Consider the following 17,724-nt stretch of genomic DNA (forward strand, 5'->3'; position numbering starts at 1 on the left):
AATGGCTAATGTAAAGGTCTTCCTAAGGCGATCAATGGTAAAGAATTCTCCTGCAAAGTAGGAGATTTGAATTCAATCCCTGGGTCAAGAAGATCCTAAGAGAAGGAAATTGCAGCCCACTCCAGTATTCCTGCCTGGAGAATCCCATGGACAGATGAGCCTGGCAGGCTACAGTACATGGGGTTGCAAAAGAGTTGGACACAACTTAGCAACAAAATAACAACAACTTAACTGATAATGAAATTAAGTCATGAGATTTTGTATTATCTTGAAATATACCCAAACTCTTGACATTTGAAACTAATTCCCTCTCATCTAATGGGCCACATACTCACCTTGAGGATCAACTTCTTTCGCTAGCTTCAATGCATCTGAGTTTGCAAGATCAGTGTTGGCTGGGGTAACAGCCAGAATCAGACAGTTCTCCCGTGTGATGAACTGCATAATCATTTCTCTGATCTGGTACTCAATATCTGGAGGCTGATCTCCCACGGGCACTTTAGTAATTCCAGGTAGGTCGATCAGGGTTAGGTTTAACACTGTGGAAAGGGAAAAAAAAAGTCTTACATGTACTATCAATGCTGAAAGATATCAACAAAGCAGAATCGTGTGTTATTTTCATAGAAATGAAACAAGCTGAGCTTTATATAATGTGTATCTGAAGAGTTTCAATACATATGCATAGAATAAAACAGGATAGAATTCAAACTGGCTTTGCAAATTTTCTCTATTTTTATGATATGATTGTGCTAGGCCAAATGATCATTTTAACATAATTTAAGAAGCACTGATTTGCATACCTAATAGCTTTCTCAGAGAGTTGCCATGTTTGTAACTCGGGGCCTATAATTCAAACACGGAACAATAAGGGAGTATACTGTCTGTCTTGTACTTCCCTTCAAATGGTGTAAAAATTCCCAGAGTAAGGTTTGTCCTTCCTTTTAAAAGCATCATGAATTATTTACAAAGTGTTAGCCACTTAGCCTGGGCTTCCCAAGTGGCTAAGTTATAAGGAACATGCCTGCCAATGCAGGAGACACAGGTTCGACCCCTGGGTGGGGAAGATTCCCTGGAGAAGGAAATGGCAACTCACTCCAGTATTCTTGTCTAAAAAATCCCATGGACAGAGGAGTCTGGCGGGCTACAGTCTATGGGGTCATAAAGGGTCACATTCGACTTAGCGACTAAACAACAGCAACAAGTCGCTTAGCTTATTGGAAAGCAGTTAGTCATGAAGCTAGTGTGCAGTCTCCACAGCCAGACCCACTGGGGAAACCCAGGAAACTACTAAGTCAGTGACTCCAGCCCTAACCCGGCTATCGTTCTCTCTATACACAAAAGCTCCAAGTCTCTCTATACACCTGGCTCCAAGTCCTCTTGGGAAGTCATAATTGAGCATTTTATGGTCCAATTTAAAAGCAACAGAGCTGGGGAGAAGATCAGAGATGAAAATCTGTCCCACCAAAATCTTAGTCATTCTGGAGGCTATTCTGTATTACCCACCAAGAATTGGTTATCTAATTTATAAGTTTTTACTGACAGTCTTGGGAGAAAAAAATCACAGTTGATTCCTCAGGAAGGGAATAAATAAGAATATATAGGACTGGAAGAAAATTCATTAGAGAAAACTCAACCATAGTACCATACACCTCTAAGATTTTTGCAAAAGCTGAAGATACTAAAAATAGAAGTTTTCATGCATTCTTCTTTGGAATTCTAAAAGTTTAAAATATACATAAAGAAAACTTTGTAAAATAATGTACTCAATTCTCTTTTACAAATTATCTCCTCCTGACTCCCATAAATAATTCTATGAGCTGTATGGATTGTATCATTTACTGAAGTACCTAAGCACAATTTTAGACACCAAGATTTTTTGAGAGAAAACAAAGCCACTTTACATAAATAATGTATGTTAATTAACATACATAGTAAAAATTTTTGAGGACAAGAATTTGGAATTTTGTTGTTTTACTTACCATGTGGGGAATAGACTCGTAAATTAATGGGTATGGAGGAAATGCCTTTATTCATTCCAGTTACTCGATCTGTTTCAGCTTCAATCTCATGGCGAACTTCATCAAAATCTGTAAATTTTTTTCCTTTGCAGTGTAGAAACTCAGCATATTCTATAAAAGACAAATTAATACAACCTAAAATTCAGGTACTCTTGCAGTAATTATAAGCAAACAACGCTTCTTTAATTACAAGTCAAAGTATCCAATATTGCCTCTTCAGTCATCATAATGAGAGAACATGGTAGTAACTAAAAAGCACAGTTAACACTTGAGAAATGTTAAACACAGTACAAATTCTAATGGTGCAAAATTGCTAATTTTCAGATAAGCAATTAAGTATTATAAGCAGTCTTTAAACTGCAAAACCTATTAAATAAAGAGAATTTTGGCCCTCCAAATGATAGAACAAATAACAGCAACCAACTGTCAAAGAAATTAGAGCTGGGATATACAAAAAGCCTACTTACTAATCCTATTAGCATGTCCTTTCTGAATATCACCACTTTATCCTGATGGATGCTAAACCTGGAATGTTAGGTCCATGAATCAAGGTAAATTGGACATGGTAAAGAGGAGGTGGCAAGAGTGAACACTGACATGTTAGGAATCAGTGAACTAAAATGGACAGAAATTGGCAAATTTAATACAGATTACCATTACTGTGGGAAAGAATCCCTTAGGAGAAATGGAGCAGCCCTTATAGTCAACAAAAGAGTCCGAAATGCAGTACTTGGGTGCAGTCTCAAAAACAACAGAATGATCTTGGTTTGTTTCCAAGGCAAACCATTCAACATCACAGTAATCCAAGTCTATGCCCCAACCACTAATGCCAAAGAAGCTGTTTCAATTTTATGAAGATCTTCTACAAGACCTTCTAGAACTAGCATCAGAAAAAAAAAAAAAAAAGATGTCCTTTTCATCACAGGGGACTGGAATGCAAAAGTAGGAAGTCAAGAGATACCTGGAGTAAAGGGCAAGATTGACCTTGGAGTATAAGATGAAGCAGAGCAAAGGCTAACAGAATTTTGCCAAGAAAACACACTGGTCCTAGCAAACACCCTCTCCAACAACACAGGAGACAACTCTTCACATGGACATCACCAGATGGTCAACACTGAAATCAGACTGATTATGTTCTTTGCAGCCAAAAATGGAGAAGCTCTATACAGTCAGCAAAAACAAGACCTGGAGCTGACTGTGGCTCCAGTCATGCACTCCTTATTACAAAGTTCAGGCTTAATTTGAAGAAAATAGTGAAAACTACTAGGTCATTCAGGTATGACCTAAATCAAATCCCTTATGATTATACAGTGGAGGTGACAAATAGATTCAAGGGATTAGATCTGGTAGAGAGAGTGCCTGAAGAACTATGGACAAAGAGTCATAATTGTAAAGGAGGAGGTGGCCAAAACAATCCCCAAGAAAAAGAAATGCAAGGAGGCAAAGTGATTGTCTGAGGAGGCCTTAGAAATGGCTGAGAGGAGAAGAGAAGTAAAAGACAAGGGAGAAAGGGAAAGATAAACCCAAATGAATGCTGAGTTCCCAAGAATAGCAAGGAGAGATAAGGAAGCCTTCCTAAGTGAACAATGTAAAAAAAAAGAAAAGAAAAGAAAAAGAAAACAATAGAATGGGAAAGACTAGAGATCTCTTCAAGAAAGTTGGGAGCTATCAAGGGAATATCTCATGCAAGGATAGGGACGATAAAGGACAGAAACAGTATGGACCTAACAGAAGCAGAAGAGACTAAGAAGAGGTGGCAAGAAGTTCTTCTATATAGAACTGTACAGAAGACTATACAAGAAGGGTCTTAATTACCTGGAAAACCATGATGGTGTGCTCACTCACCTAGAGCCAGATATCTTGGAGTATGAAGTCAAGTGGACCTTAAGAAACATTATTACAAACAAAGCTAGTAGAGGTGACGGAATTCCAGTTGAGCTACTTCAAATCCTAAAAGATGATGCTGTGAAAGTGCTGCACTCAATATGTTAGCAAATTTGGAAAACTCAGCAGTGGCCACAGGATCAAAAAGGGTCAGTTTTCACTCCAACCCCAAAGAAGGGCAATGCCAAAGAAGGTTCAAACTACTGTACAATTGCACTGATTTCACATGCTAGCAAAGTAATGCTCAAAATCCTTCAACCTAGGCTTCAGCAGCATGTGAAGTGAAAACTTTCACACGTACAAGCTGGATTTAGAAAAGGCAGAGGAACCAGAGATCAAATTGGTAACACTTGCTGGATCACAGAGAAAGGAAGGAAATTCCAGAAAAACATATACTTCTGCTTCATTTATTATGCCAAAACCTTTGGGTAAATCACAACTGGAAAATTCATAAAGACATAGGAATACCAGACCACCTTACCTGTCTCCTGAGAAATCTGTAAGCAGGTCAAGAAGCAACAGTTAGAACTTCACATGAAACAACTGACTGGTTCAAAATTGGGAAAGGAGTACATCAAGGCTGTGTATTGTCACCCTGCTTTTTAACTTCTATGCAGAGTACATCATGCGAAATGCCGGCTGGATGACTCACAAGCTGGAATCAAGATTGCTGGAAGAAATATCAACAACCTAAGACATGCAGATGATACTACTCCAATGACAGAAAGTGAAAAGAAACTAAAGAGCCTCTTGGTAAGGTGAAAGAGGAGAGTGAAAAAGCTGGATTAAAACTCAACAATCAAAAAATGAAGGTCATGGCATCCAGTCTCATTACAGCATGGTGAATAGATGGGGAAAAAGTGGAAACAGTGGCATATTTTATATTCCTGGACTCCAAAATCACTGCAGATGGTGACTGCAGGCATGAAATTAAAAGATGCCTGCTCTTTGGAAGAAAAGCTGTGACAAACCTAGAGATTAGGATATTAAAAAACAGAGACATCATTTTTCCAACAAAGATTCTTATAGTCCAAGCTATGCGTTTTCCAGAAGTCATGTACAGATGTGAGATTTGAACCACAAAAAGGGCTGAGTGTCAACGAATTGATCCTTTCGAATCGTGGTGCTGGAGAAGACTCTTGAGAGTCCTTTGGACTGCAAGCAGATCAAACCAGTCAATCCTAAAGGAAATCAACCCTGAACATTCACTGGAAGGACAGATGCTTAGGCTGAAACTCCAACACTCTGGCCACCTGATGCAAAGAACTGACTCATTGGAAAAGACTGAGGACAGAACAAAAAGGCAGTGACCAAGGATGAGATGGTTGGATGGCATCACCAACTCAATAGGTGTGAGTTTGAGCAAACTCAAGGAGATAGTGAAGGACAGGGAACCCTGGAGTGCTGCAGTCCATGGGGTCACAAAGAGTTGGACGCGACTTAGTGGCCGAGCAACAACCACATATGCTAAATTATGTAAATAGAGCTTCGGAAAGCAAGAAGATTTAGAAACAACATTTGTTTTACCCTTTAAAAGGAAATAATATGTTGAATGTTTTAGCTTTAAAATATACTATTCAAACTACCACATTCATTTCTGCAATTAAAAGATATTTTCTCAAGAAAAAAGACTGAATATTACAAAGAAACTATTTATCTGCAATTTAAGGAAAAAAATCAGTATCTGTAGGCAGAAGGAAAAACTCTAAAATAACTATGTAACAGAAAATTGGTTATTTTTTTAAATTTTAGTAGCATCTTAAAACTATTATACTATCCCTTTCTATATCTGCTTCCAAAGATATACAGTAAATGATAAGCAACACAACTCAAAAAAAAAAAAAGGGGAAATGATACTAGTAGACCTAAAAATGTTATAATTTTACAAGGGAACAAGTCTTAACAAATAGTTTAATTTCTCTAACAGCCAGCTGAAAAAATGCTCCCCCAAATGTAGACTAAGGCTAAAGTATCTTGGGCCCAGATATCTTGGGCTCAGGTGAGACAATTATTGGTAGTCTTTCTACCATTACCACCATAAATATTTAACCTTCACCTACTACATGGCAAGGCCAATAGGGAGACAACTGTAAGATGTGGTTTATGCCTCAACAGTGAAAGTATACACAACAATTAAGCTTCAGCAGGCTTCAGAAGTCTGGCCTGAAGAGATCATCGCATCATTTGGCATCTTTTTTTACATGTTTACCCTCATAAGTGCTGTTTTTATAAGATTATAAATTCTTAGAAGTAGAGACTTTATTTACTCATTCAGCAGCTAGGCCAGTACCAATATAAGAGCTTAAGGATAACTAGAGGATAAAACAATAAAAAAAGTAAAGAGGAACAATGAATGCCAGATTCTGAAAAACAAAACTTTAAAAAAAAAGCAAAAGTGAGTCAAAAAATTATTTAGAAGAAACAGAATGTTACTTTCTCATAGCAAGGAGACAGAGGAACTATTCAGTTCAACATAGCCTGTGGAAAATTCAAATCTGAGAACTTCCAGCTATCATAATTATTATGTTCATATAATTTTTTTTTTTTAAAAAAAGCTTCTGGATCAAGGGCTACATTTTCAATGTCATTGCTAGTCAATAATTCAAGTAACAGAAATGTGTTCCCAGCTGAGTCACGAGAGAAGCCCAACACACTTGTTGCCACTAGATGGCGCTTACTTGCTTTCTCTTTAGGAAACTAAGACCCTTCCAGAAAGTTGTAAAATCAATGCAATTTTCAAATTAGATTTAAATTTACTCCTGGACTTCTGAAAATGCTTATAGCTTGGAATTCAGAGACTGTAATTGTGCAGTACCATCTCCAACCTCTATCTTGTTAGGTATAGAGTCCCACAAAGAGATTTAGGGATTTCAGTATTTATTTATTTAAGAAATATTTATTGAGCTCCTACAACTTCTCAGGCACTATTTTAGAAAGCTGGCATATAGTAAATTGAAGAAAAAAAAAGTCTCTAGCCTCATGAAGCTTAAATTCTAGTGAAGTAAAACAGTAAACAATGTGTGTGTGCCAGATAAGTGCTACGGAGAAAATTGAATAAATGGGATGTTAAACACTGGAGAGGGGAGGTTGCTTTGTTATGTGCAATCAAAGAATACTTCTCTGATATGATAAAGTGACATTTGAGCAAAGACTCAAGAAGCCATGCTTTACATAAGAGGATCTCGGTAGACTGACTGATGCAGACTACACTTGGCATATTGGAGGAAAAGCAAGGAGGCCAACGTGCCTGGAGCACAGAACACGGGGGAGAGGCAGCAGATGAGGTCAGAGCTGTGGTACAGATTCAGACGATGTAGGACCTGTGGGCCATTTTAAGGACTTTGATTTTACTCTAAATGAATATGAAAGCACTTGAAGCGTTTTGGATAGAAGGGAAACATGATGTGACCTAGGTTTTAAATAAAGAACTGTACTGCTGTGTTGAGAACAGACAATGAGGCATAAGAGAAGTAGCTGGCTATTAGAATAATAAAGGTGGGATTACTATCTCACCAGGAGGTGAGACCGGGGTGGGAGCAGTGGGAGTGTTGAGAAGTGGTTATATTCTTTTTTTTTTTTTTCAGAGTAGCTATTTTATTATTATAATTTTTTTTAACATTGTATTGGTTTTGCCATACATTGACATGAATCCGCCATGGGTGTACATGTGTTCCCCATCCTGAACACCCCTCCCAACTCCCTCCCCATCCCATCCCTCTGGGTCATCCCAGTGCACCAGTCCCGAGCATCCCGTATCATGCATCGAACCTGGACTGGTGCTTCGTTTCACATATGATAATTTACACGTTTCAATGCCATTCTCCCCTATCATCCCACCCTCACTCTCTCCCACAGGGTCCCAAAGACTGTTCAATACATCTGTGTCTCTCTTGCTGTCTTGCATACAGGGTTATCATTACCATCTTTCTAAATTCCATATATATGTGTTAGTATACTGTATTGGTGTTTTTCTTTCTAGCTTACTTCACTCTGTATAATGGGCTCCAGTTTCATCCACCTCATTAGAACTGATTCAAATGTATTCTTCTTAATGGCTGAGTAATCCTCTATTGTATATATGTATCACAGCTTTCTTATCCATTCATCTGCTGATGGGCATCTAGGTTGCTTCCATGTCCTGGCTATTATAAACAGTGCTGAGAAGTGGTTATATTCTAATGAATTTTGAAGGAAAACCCAAAAGTATTTGCTGATGGATTAAAGGAGGGGCATGAGAGAAAGAAAGAAGTTAAGAATAACTTTAAGGAGGTTGACTTCAGCAATTGGAAGAATTTTGAAATAGAAAGATTGAAAGAAGGGAAGATGTACGGAAGATGCGGTTGGGAATCAAGAATTCAGTTTTGGCAACTCAATCAAAAAATGGGAAGATTTTCACAGACATTTCTCCAAAGAAGATATTCAGATGGTCAAAAAGCACATGAAAACATGTTCAACATCACTAATTATCAGAGAAATGCAAATCAAAACTACAATGAGGTGTCTCCACACACCAGTCAGAATCAGTCAGTTCAGTCACTCAGTCATGTCCAACTCTTTGCGACCCCATGGACTGCAGCACGCCACTTTCATGTCCATCACCAGTCAGAATGGTCATCATCAAAAAATCTACAAACAATAAAAAGATGGACAGGGTGTGGAGAAAAAGAACCTTCCTACACTGTTGGTGGGATTATAAATTGGTATAGCCACCTTGGAGAAGAACAGTATGGTGATGCCTTAAAAACTCTAAAAATAGTTGCCATATGATCCAGAAATCCTACTCCTGGGGCATATATCCAGGAAAAAAAAAAAAAAACACAATTTGAAAAGATTCATGCCCCCAGTGTTCGTAGCAGTACTATTTACAATAGCTGAGCCATGGAAGTAACGTAAATGTCCATCAACATAGGAATGGATAAAAAAAAGATGTGGTGCATATATACAATGGAATATAACTCAGCCATAAAAAAGAAAGAAATAATGCCATTTGCAGCAACATAGATAGACCTAGAGATTGTTATACTAAGTGAAGTAAGTCAGAGAAAAACAAATATCATATATCGCTCATATGTGGAATCTAAGTTTTAAAAAGATACATATGAACTTATCTATGAAACAAAAACAGACCCACAGATATTGAAAACAAAGGTATGGTTACCAAAGGGGAAATATGGGAGTTGGGGGGGCAGTGAGGAACAAGTCAGAAACTTGGGATGAACATACACACACCACTATCTATTACTATATATAAGATATATAATCAAGAAAAATCTACTATATAACACAGGGAACTCTACTCAGCATTCTGTGATAACTTATATCAGAAAAGAATCTTAAAAAAGGATGAATATATGTATGTCTAACCAGATCACTTTGCTGAACACCTGAAACGAACACAACATTGTTAATCAACTATAATCTAATAAAATAAAATGTAAAACTTCAGTTGGGGACCTATTAAGCTTGTGATGCTTACTACACATCACCCATGTGGACAAACAGAACCACCACCAATCATTGAGAACCATGCAGCTGAAAGACACACAATTCTCATTGTCTCATCTGATAAGTGTGGATCTATCCTGAAATTTTTCCAGAAGATGGCAGTCAAGGGCTTGAGGAAATGGTGGCTTCTTTTAATCAGCACAAAAATGCCTTGGGGCTGGATATGTGAATCTTTCATCTAAGGAGAAGTCTAAGCTAGATAAGTCCAAGATAGATATAGATAAATGTATTTGGAATTAAAGTTAGGCAAGTGCATAAGATCACTAGGTCAGTAAATGAGAGACAGACAAGGAACAGGTCAGAGCAGTGGGCCCTATATGTTGCAATATTTAGAGGTCAGCAAATGGAGAATAAGCACAAGTGGTCAACATGATGGGGGATTAAAAAAAAAAAAAAGGAAAATCCTGAGAGAGAGGTGACCCAAAGCCATAAAAAAGAAAGCATTTCATGAAAGGAGACCTTTCACTCCATCAAATACTGTCAACATGTCATAAGATGAGAACTAAGAACAAATCATAAAATCAGGCAATTTGAGGGTCCTTCAGGATGTTGAAAAGGACTGTTGGGAGTGGAGTGGGTTGGGTGAAAATCTAATGGGAATAGATTTTAGAATGACTAGGAGAAGAGGAAGTGGAGACTGGTTGTGGACAAATCGTTTAAGTTGTGTTGTAGAGGAGAAGACAGAAGTAAAAGCGCATCTGGAGAGGGTTATGAGGGGAAGTTTCACGAAAGTGGGTGAACTAACAGCATGTTCCCAGGCTATTAATCCAGCCGTGAGGGAAAGCTGTGATGCAGAAGCAAGAAGGGACAAGTGCTGAGGCTATGTCTTAAGGAAGAGGGGATAGGAAGCACTAGAAAGGATCATGCTAGTTCATCCCATAGGAATCAAAAGGAAACAGAATAATGAGTATTGATGGAGGGCACAAATGGGTAGAACTGATGGTGGTGGGAGTATGTGAAATTCAACAGGTGAGAGTGGGGATTTATCATTTTGTTGAGTCATTTTACACCTTTAAAAACCAATCCTGTATGTATTCTCACTAGTTAAACCCTACAAATACTATTATTTTTACCACAATATACCACACACACACACACACACACACACACTGATCCTAAATGACCTAATAGTAACCATAGCAGGAATGTCAAGTTGGGTCTCAACTACGTCCATCACATGGATTCAGGTATGTCCAGCATATCAGAAAGACAAAAGGGGCAGAAACCACATAATTCCCATTTCTATAGGTCTCAAAGAGCTTCCTGGGAAATAATTCATCCGATAGGATGGAAAACTCAGGGAAAACCTAACCTAAATTGTCAGATGGGAGCTACCAGTAGTCTATCCTCTACCCAGGTCCAGAGACGCATAGATCTATGTCCCCCTCATCTCCAATAGTACAGTGATAATTGTCAGACCACATATCCTACTTTCTTATTAGTAAAACACAGCAACCATAATAACCACAATTCACAGCTACAGGATTATATTGTCATAAGCTGAGTCTTAATAGCAACAATGTAAGCCCGTCCTGTTATGGAATCCCAGCCCTCCAGCAAGCAGACTATAAATATTGTGGACAGCAGAGGTGGCTTGTATGTTTTTGAACAATTGCCCATAATTGCTATTGAAGAGGATCATCAACCAGCTTATCACCATACAAGTCCTAAATAAATCTTGATGAGCAATGCAGAATTCAAAGGTCACAGTTTTACCTCCCTGCTGTCTAAAGCACAATTATAAATGAAAATCTTGGAAAGGATTTTCACAAGAGCAATGAATCATTTACTATACTCACCTCTAAAGAAGAATGTTCACATGAGATGAAGGAAATTCTAACACCCAAGCCAAACTCTATAGAACAGTCTACACTAGCCAATCAACAGCTAGACTTTTAAAGAACTGGTAAATATGTATCTTCTGAGACTTTCATAATATCAAAAATTAATATGTCTAAAGTTCTAACAAATCTCATCTTATGGTCCTGAGATAAATTCTGTCTCATAGAAAGGTAATTTCCAATGGCACAAGCTCTCTTGGCATGTTCTCAGTGTTCCTTTCATTCTAAATGCTTAGTAATCAGGCACATGGAATGATCTCTTTCTCAAACAATTCCAGGCTTCAGCCCAAATTCAGCCTGAATGGACAGTGATTAAATTTCTTAGCCACAAGCTCCTATAAAGGATGAAGGTTATGTGCATATAGCCTATGTCCTAATAATGAATCCATGAAATTCTACTGCATGTCAGTATATCTATCTTCCTGAAATTCACAGTATGTTTTCAGTTTCAAAAAATAAGATTCTAGTTTTAAAAATCTTTCCTGTTTTCCCAGTGTTAAAAATAGCCTATATTTGAAGCAAAGGGTAAGATACCTTTTATATCAAAGAGTGATTTGGGAGGAAAAAGAAGATATTTTTTAAAAAATCAGAGCTATCACTCTTTTTATTTCCCTATAAAACATTTTAGTACTGTCATTTCTGCTGACCATGAAAAACAAATTATGCTAGGATAAACAGCTGACAAATTGTTTGGGGGGAAGGATGACATGGTTTGTGCCTGGGCAGAATTCCAATCATCTGTGAAAAGCACAGCATGACCATATGAATTTAAATATTTCCAATATGCCCCTTCCATGGGGAAAAACATGCATATGTTTCAATTAATCAAGGTTAAGTAAAAAGGAATAATTATGGAAAACAGGCATATAACCTCTCACTAATCTTTATTCTAAGAACTAGCGTTGTCCATACTTTAGCTGGAGTTCTGTTTCTAAAATGCTTTAATAGCAGTGTTTTTAAGCATGGGGTTCCCATGAAAATGGAGTATATGGGACACAGAAACTCAAAATGGTTTTCACTGCAACTAGCTGAATCCACTGGCTATAAATACCACCTGGTATGACTATACTTAAAAACATAGTTCCTTAAAGGCAGAGGCTACATTTGAGTCATCTTTGTTTCCCTGATGCCTATCATATTTAAAAAACACTTGTAGATTTCTTCCTTCTTCTGTAAAGAACTTCTCTTTGCATACCATTAAGCAATTTGGAAAAATGCTTCCAGCAAGCCTTCAAGTCATTCCAAATTGAGGCCAGGGGCCTAGAACTGTGGTTAAGTAAGAAACAAAACAAGTTAGATATGAATTACACAGACCCAGATATAAAGCAGAAGTCAGTTGTGTCCTTCTTTTAATAATAAAAAAAAAAGGAAATCTAAAGAAGTAAACATTTAACCTGAGGAAGTCCAATAGTGGGTGAAAGGTAGAGGTCTCAGTTAGAGGGTGAAGAATAAAGGGGTGGAAACAAAAAGAGCCAAGATTTCATAGCAGACTAAAGGTAGGCGCTAGGCAGGTCTCAGAGGCCAGCTGCAGAGACTAGGGTTTAGGATCAGGGCTCTGGTACTCCTGAGGCAGAGAAAATCAAAACAGAAGTCCAGATCCAAGTGATCCAGATAGTCCAATCAAAAAACTAAGGTGAGAATTCAATCATGAAATAAGAGGTAGTCTTTTTCATAGCATACAAAGCCAAAGTCACTTACATTCACCTCAGGGCCAAGACAGACTAATAAGTATTGTGTATGTTTTAGTCACTCAGTCATGCCCAAGTCTTTGCGATCCCATGGCTGTAGCCCACCAGGCTCCTCTGGCCATGAAATTCTCCAGGCAAGAATACTGGCGTGGGTAGCCATTTCTTTCTCCCAGGGGATCTTCCCAACCCAGGGATCAAACCCGGGACTCTTGCAATGCAAGCAGATTCTTTTCCATCTTACCCATCAGCAAAACCCAGAAAATGAAAAACATGAAACCAACAGAAAGAATGTCAAGCACTTGGCCAAAAACTGCAAAAACCTCAGCAGCATCTGACATGATTTTCCTCCTGTTCCTTGAAACATTGCCTTCCCCCTTTAACACCCACATCCCCTCCATCTCCTCCTGTCTTCCACGTCTCAATTATTGACACTACCACTGAATCAGGTCACCAAATCAAAAAATAGAGGTACTTTTTTTTACCCTTGCTCACCTTTCTCCCAAACATCTTCTCACTGCCTCCACTGTGGCCATCCTCCTCCTAAGCTGATGCCAACTCTTACCTGGACTACCATAGAAGCCTCCAACTGGTCTTTCTGATTCCACTCTGGCTCCACTGAATCCATTCTCTAAATGGCAGCTAGAGAGATTTTTCTAAAACATGTCAGATCATGTCTGTTCCCTTTTTAAAACTTTTTATAGGTTTTCCAGAGAAGTCAGAAATATCCAAATTCCTCTCCCCAGCCTACAAAGTCCTAGACAGTCTGATCCCTGTCTACCTCTATTGATAACACTATTTCGACCCTCTCTACTCCAAACACTTGAGCTGCTAGGACTTCCCTGATGATCCAGTGGTTAAGAATTTGCCTGCCAATGGAGGGGACATGCCTTCAACCCCTGGTCCAGGAAGATCCCACATGATGCAGAGTAACTTAGCTGGAGCGCCACAACTACTGAGCCTATGCTCTAGAGCACATGAACTGCAACTATTGAGTCTACATGCTGCAATGACTGAAGCTCTCACACACTAGAGCCTGTGCTTCATGAGAGAAGCCCACACACTGCAACTAGAGAGTAGCCCCCACCTGCTGCAACTAGAGAAAGCCTGCACGCACCAACGAAGATTCAGCACAACCAAAACAAAAACAAATCAACAGTTGAGCTTCAGTAGCCTTCTTCTGCTCTGCAAGCCCACCAGGTCTGTTTCCACCCCAGGCCTCTCTACAAGCTGCTCCTCTTCGGGTATGCCCTTGACCCACATCGTGGCATGCGTAGCTCTATCCCACCTAAAATATTACCTCTAATTTAGACAGCCTTACTTGATCAGACAAAGAAAAGTAGCAGCTCAGTCACACTCCATCATATTATCTAATTTATGTTCTTCAGTGCACATAATCATTACCTGAAGATTTTGTTTTTTACTACCTGTCTTTACCCACTGGAATATAAGTTCTATGAAAACAGAAACACTATCTGCTGTACTCTTAGTACCTAAAACAGTGAATTGCATCTATTGGGCATTCAATATATATATATATATATATATATATTTTTTTTTTTTTTTTTTTAACTAAAGAACAAATGAGTAAATGAATCAAAAAATAAACACTGGTGGACACTTGAGGTTTGTGGGTATTGAGAAGAAAATGATATTAAATATGGCTTTTGACATACTAAGTTTTATACCTTTGAAATATCCAAGTAGAGTTTCAAGCACTCAGCTAGAAATATGTGTCTGGAGTTTAGCCCAGGAGCTATAAATATGAGAGTCCTAGGTGCATGAGTTGTAAATGAAGACATGGCATAGAAGAGATTGCCCAAGGGAGAATACAAAATGACAGAGAAAGGAACATTGGGTAGATGCAAACTTTAAAGACCAAGTAAAAGATAATGCATCAGCAAAAGAGAGAGAGAGTGGCCAAAGAGAGAACAAAAACCAGGAGTATTTGGCATCATGGAAATCAAAAGGACAGTGTATGGTTTAAGGAAAGAATAAGCAATAGTGTTAAAAAGCTGTTGAAAGGGCAAGGTATTAATAAATGCTAGCAAGTGACTAATGGCATTTATAGAAACTGAGTATGTATCCTATAGTTTCTTGTATCCTTAAATAATGCTCTATACATAATTGAAATATTTCTTGTTATTTCAAAGGGGTTTGCTATAGGTTATTTTGTTTAAAAAAATTTTTCCTTCGTATCTTTTTTTTATTGTCTCTTCCTTTACATCAAGTTTATATCTGTCACTTCTTACTGTTGGCATCTGTTTTCAAGCCATATGCCCATTCTAACTTGCAACTTTATATTTTATTCTAAACTGAGAAGTCCAATAACCTAGTGTGTATGGTCTGAGTCTACACTGAGGTGGGAAATGCCCAGAGTAAGGCCACACTGCAAAAATGAGCTTTAGATCATAGATTTTGTAATATTAATTTTGACTGCCCAAGACTCTTCTTGCTTCTTCCTGATAATCAGCTAAGTTAAGAAACTGAGAAGAGGTTTCCAAATAAATGAGTTATTACAGTATTATTAAAGGGTAATTAAATGTACAATTTAACAAACAGCAAATGTTTCAACATTATTTCTTGTTTTAAGAAGAAAAAAAGCAAGATGATTTGCCAAGTAAAAATCTATAATTAAAAGTGATATCACTAGACTTTGTCATGAAAGTTCAAGTAATCAGATTGCTATAAAAAAAATACAACAGAAAGTCTAGTATTTGAAAAATGAAAAATTTCCCCATAGAATCTTAAACACAGAAATGAAGTTTATAAATAAAATTTAAGTAGTAATTATATAAGAACAAGTGTATAAATGTGTGTGTACATATGTAAATATGCAACTAAAACATTCTAAAAATATTGAATTAAATGTTGCTGGAAACATTTGAAGTTTGACAAAAATTTATTTTCTCTAAGTGTGAGCTTCTACATGCAATTTGCCAGCAATATCATTCCATCTAAATATTTTAACAATATCTTAGTGTATTTGGTAAGCTTCTCAAATGTCTTCATGACAAATTCCTGAAGGTCATTGTTAGAAACAAAGCCAACTTAACTTTTGTATACAGTGAAAGGTATAAATAGAAGTTCAGTTTTTACATATGAATATGACACTTTTCCAAAACTGTTGAAAATACTACCTTTTCTCTATTGAATTGCCTTACTGCTTTTATTAAAAATCAATTATTTATAGATCTGTAGGTCTATTTTTTACCTCTCTTCTGTTCCACTGGTCTAATTGGCCATATTTATATCAAGGCCAAACTATCCTTTTTTTTCCTATGACAAGTCTGTTATTTATTTTTTCCATTCATAAAGTGGTTAAATAGAAACTGTCCCTTTACTGTAACATACTAACAACAGAAAGTTGAAACACACACATGTACCCCTCACATTCTGTATTCACTGTCTGAAAATGCCATGGAGATAGTTCCACAGTGGATAATATAGACATCTGGAGCATTTACTTCCTGGGTTTATTTTGTTTTTTTTTTTTATTATTTCTTTTAATTGGAGGCTAATTACTTTCCAATATTATAGTGGTTTTTGCCATACAATGACACGAATCAGCCATGGGTGTACATGTGTTCCCCATTTTGAACCCCCCTCCCACCTCCCTCCCCATCCCATCCCTCAGGGTCATCCCAGTGCACCTGCCCTGAGCATCCTGTCTCATGCATCAAACCTGGACTGGTGATCTGTTTTATATGTAGTAATATACATGTTTCAATGCTATTCTCTCAAATCATGCCTTGCCTTCTCCCACAGAGTCCAAAAGACTGTTCTTTACATCTGTGTCTCTTACTGTCTCACATATAGGGTCATTGTTATCATCTTTCTAAATTCCATATATATGCGTTGATGTATTGGTATTTTTCTTTCTGACTTACTTCACTCTGTATAATAGGCTCTAGTTTCACCCACCTCATTAGAACTGATTCAAATGCATTATTTTTAATGGCTGAGTAATATTCCATGGTGTATATGTACCCCAGCTTTCTTATCCATTCGTCTGCTGATGGACATCTAGGTTGCTTCCATGTCCTAGCTATTGTAAACAGTGCTGCGATGAACATTAGGGTACACGTGTCTCTTTCAGTTTTGGCTTCCTCGGTGTGTATGCCCAGCAGTGAGATTGCTGGGCTGTATAACGCCATGCTATCTGGAACACTGTAGCTTTGTAACAAGTCTTAAAATCAGGTAGTGTTCATTCTCCAAACTTGTTGTTTTATTTTAAAGTTATTTTAGCTATTCTGGATCCTGTGCATTTCCTAGGAATTTTAGAATCAGTTTGTCAATCTCTACAAAACAATTTAATTGTTTAATCTTTATCTACTGCATTTTTTGCAATATTATTAACAAAAAAATTTATCCTCTAGCCCAAACTTGCATATACATACACACAAACACACACAGCATGTTTGGCTAAAAGCATAAGCATTTTTCCATGAATGCCTGTTCTGCCAGATATATTAAATTTTAATAAAAGTACATAATCTTATAAATGAGAGGTACATCACCTCTAAACTCTGTCTCACTAGAACAAATCACTTCAGTGCTGTAGAGAGTCATACAAAAATATTTATTGTGAACTATGGCCCAAGCATTCAGCAGTCACAGTCAGTATGGGATAGCTTGGTAATAAGAGCACATATTTTTGCAACAAAAATCAGAACAAGTGAAAAATTACGAATACATGCAAGTTCTTGGGCATAATATTCAAAATTCACTGCATAAAACTAAAATGCAAAGTAACCCTTCTGATAAGATGCCTTTGCTTCATAAATTGCA

General features: G+C 37.5%; 1 protein-coding gene across 7 annotated transcripts in view; it reads right to left on the reverse strand.

Annotated features, from left to right (window-relative positions):
- Positions 1–17,724, reverse strand: part of DNM3 (dynamin 3) — a 609,645-nt gene that overhangs the window by 439,271 nt on the left and 152,650 nt on the right. For all 7 annotated transcript variants that reach the window (XM_070474325.1, XM_070474326.1, XM_070474328.1 and 4 more), the window contains 2 exons: positions 1,980–2,129; positions 336–539 (listed from right to left, as the gene is read on the reverse strand). In XM_070474325.1, the coding sequence (XP_070330426.1) occupies positions 336–539; positions 1,980–2,129 (354 nt within the window). The remainder of the gene's footprint in view (positions 1–335; positions 540–1,979; positions 2,130–17,724) is intronic.

This window comes from Odocoileus virginianus, chromosome 11 (genome assembly GCF_023699985.2).
Source record: "Odocoileus virginianus isolate 20LAN1187 ecotype Illinois chromosome 11, Ovbor_1.2, whole genome shotgun sequence".
Lineage (NCBI taxonomy): Eukaryota > Metazoa > Chordata > Mammalia > Artiodactyla > Cervidae > Odocoileus > Odocoileus virginianus.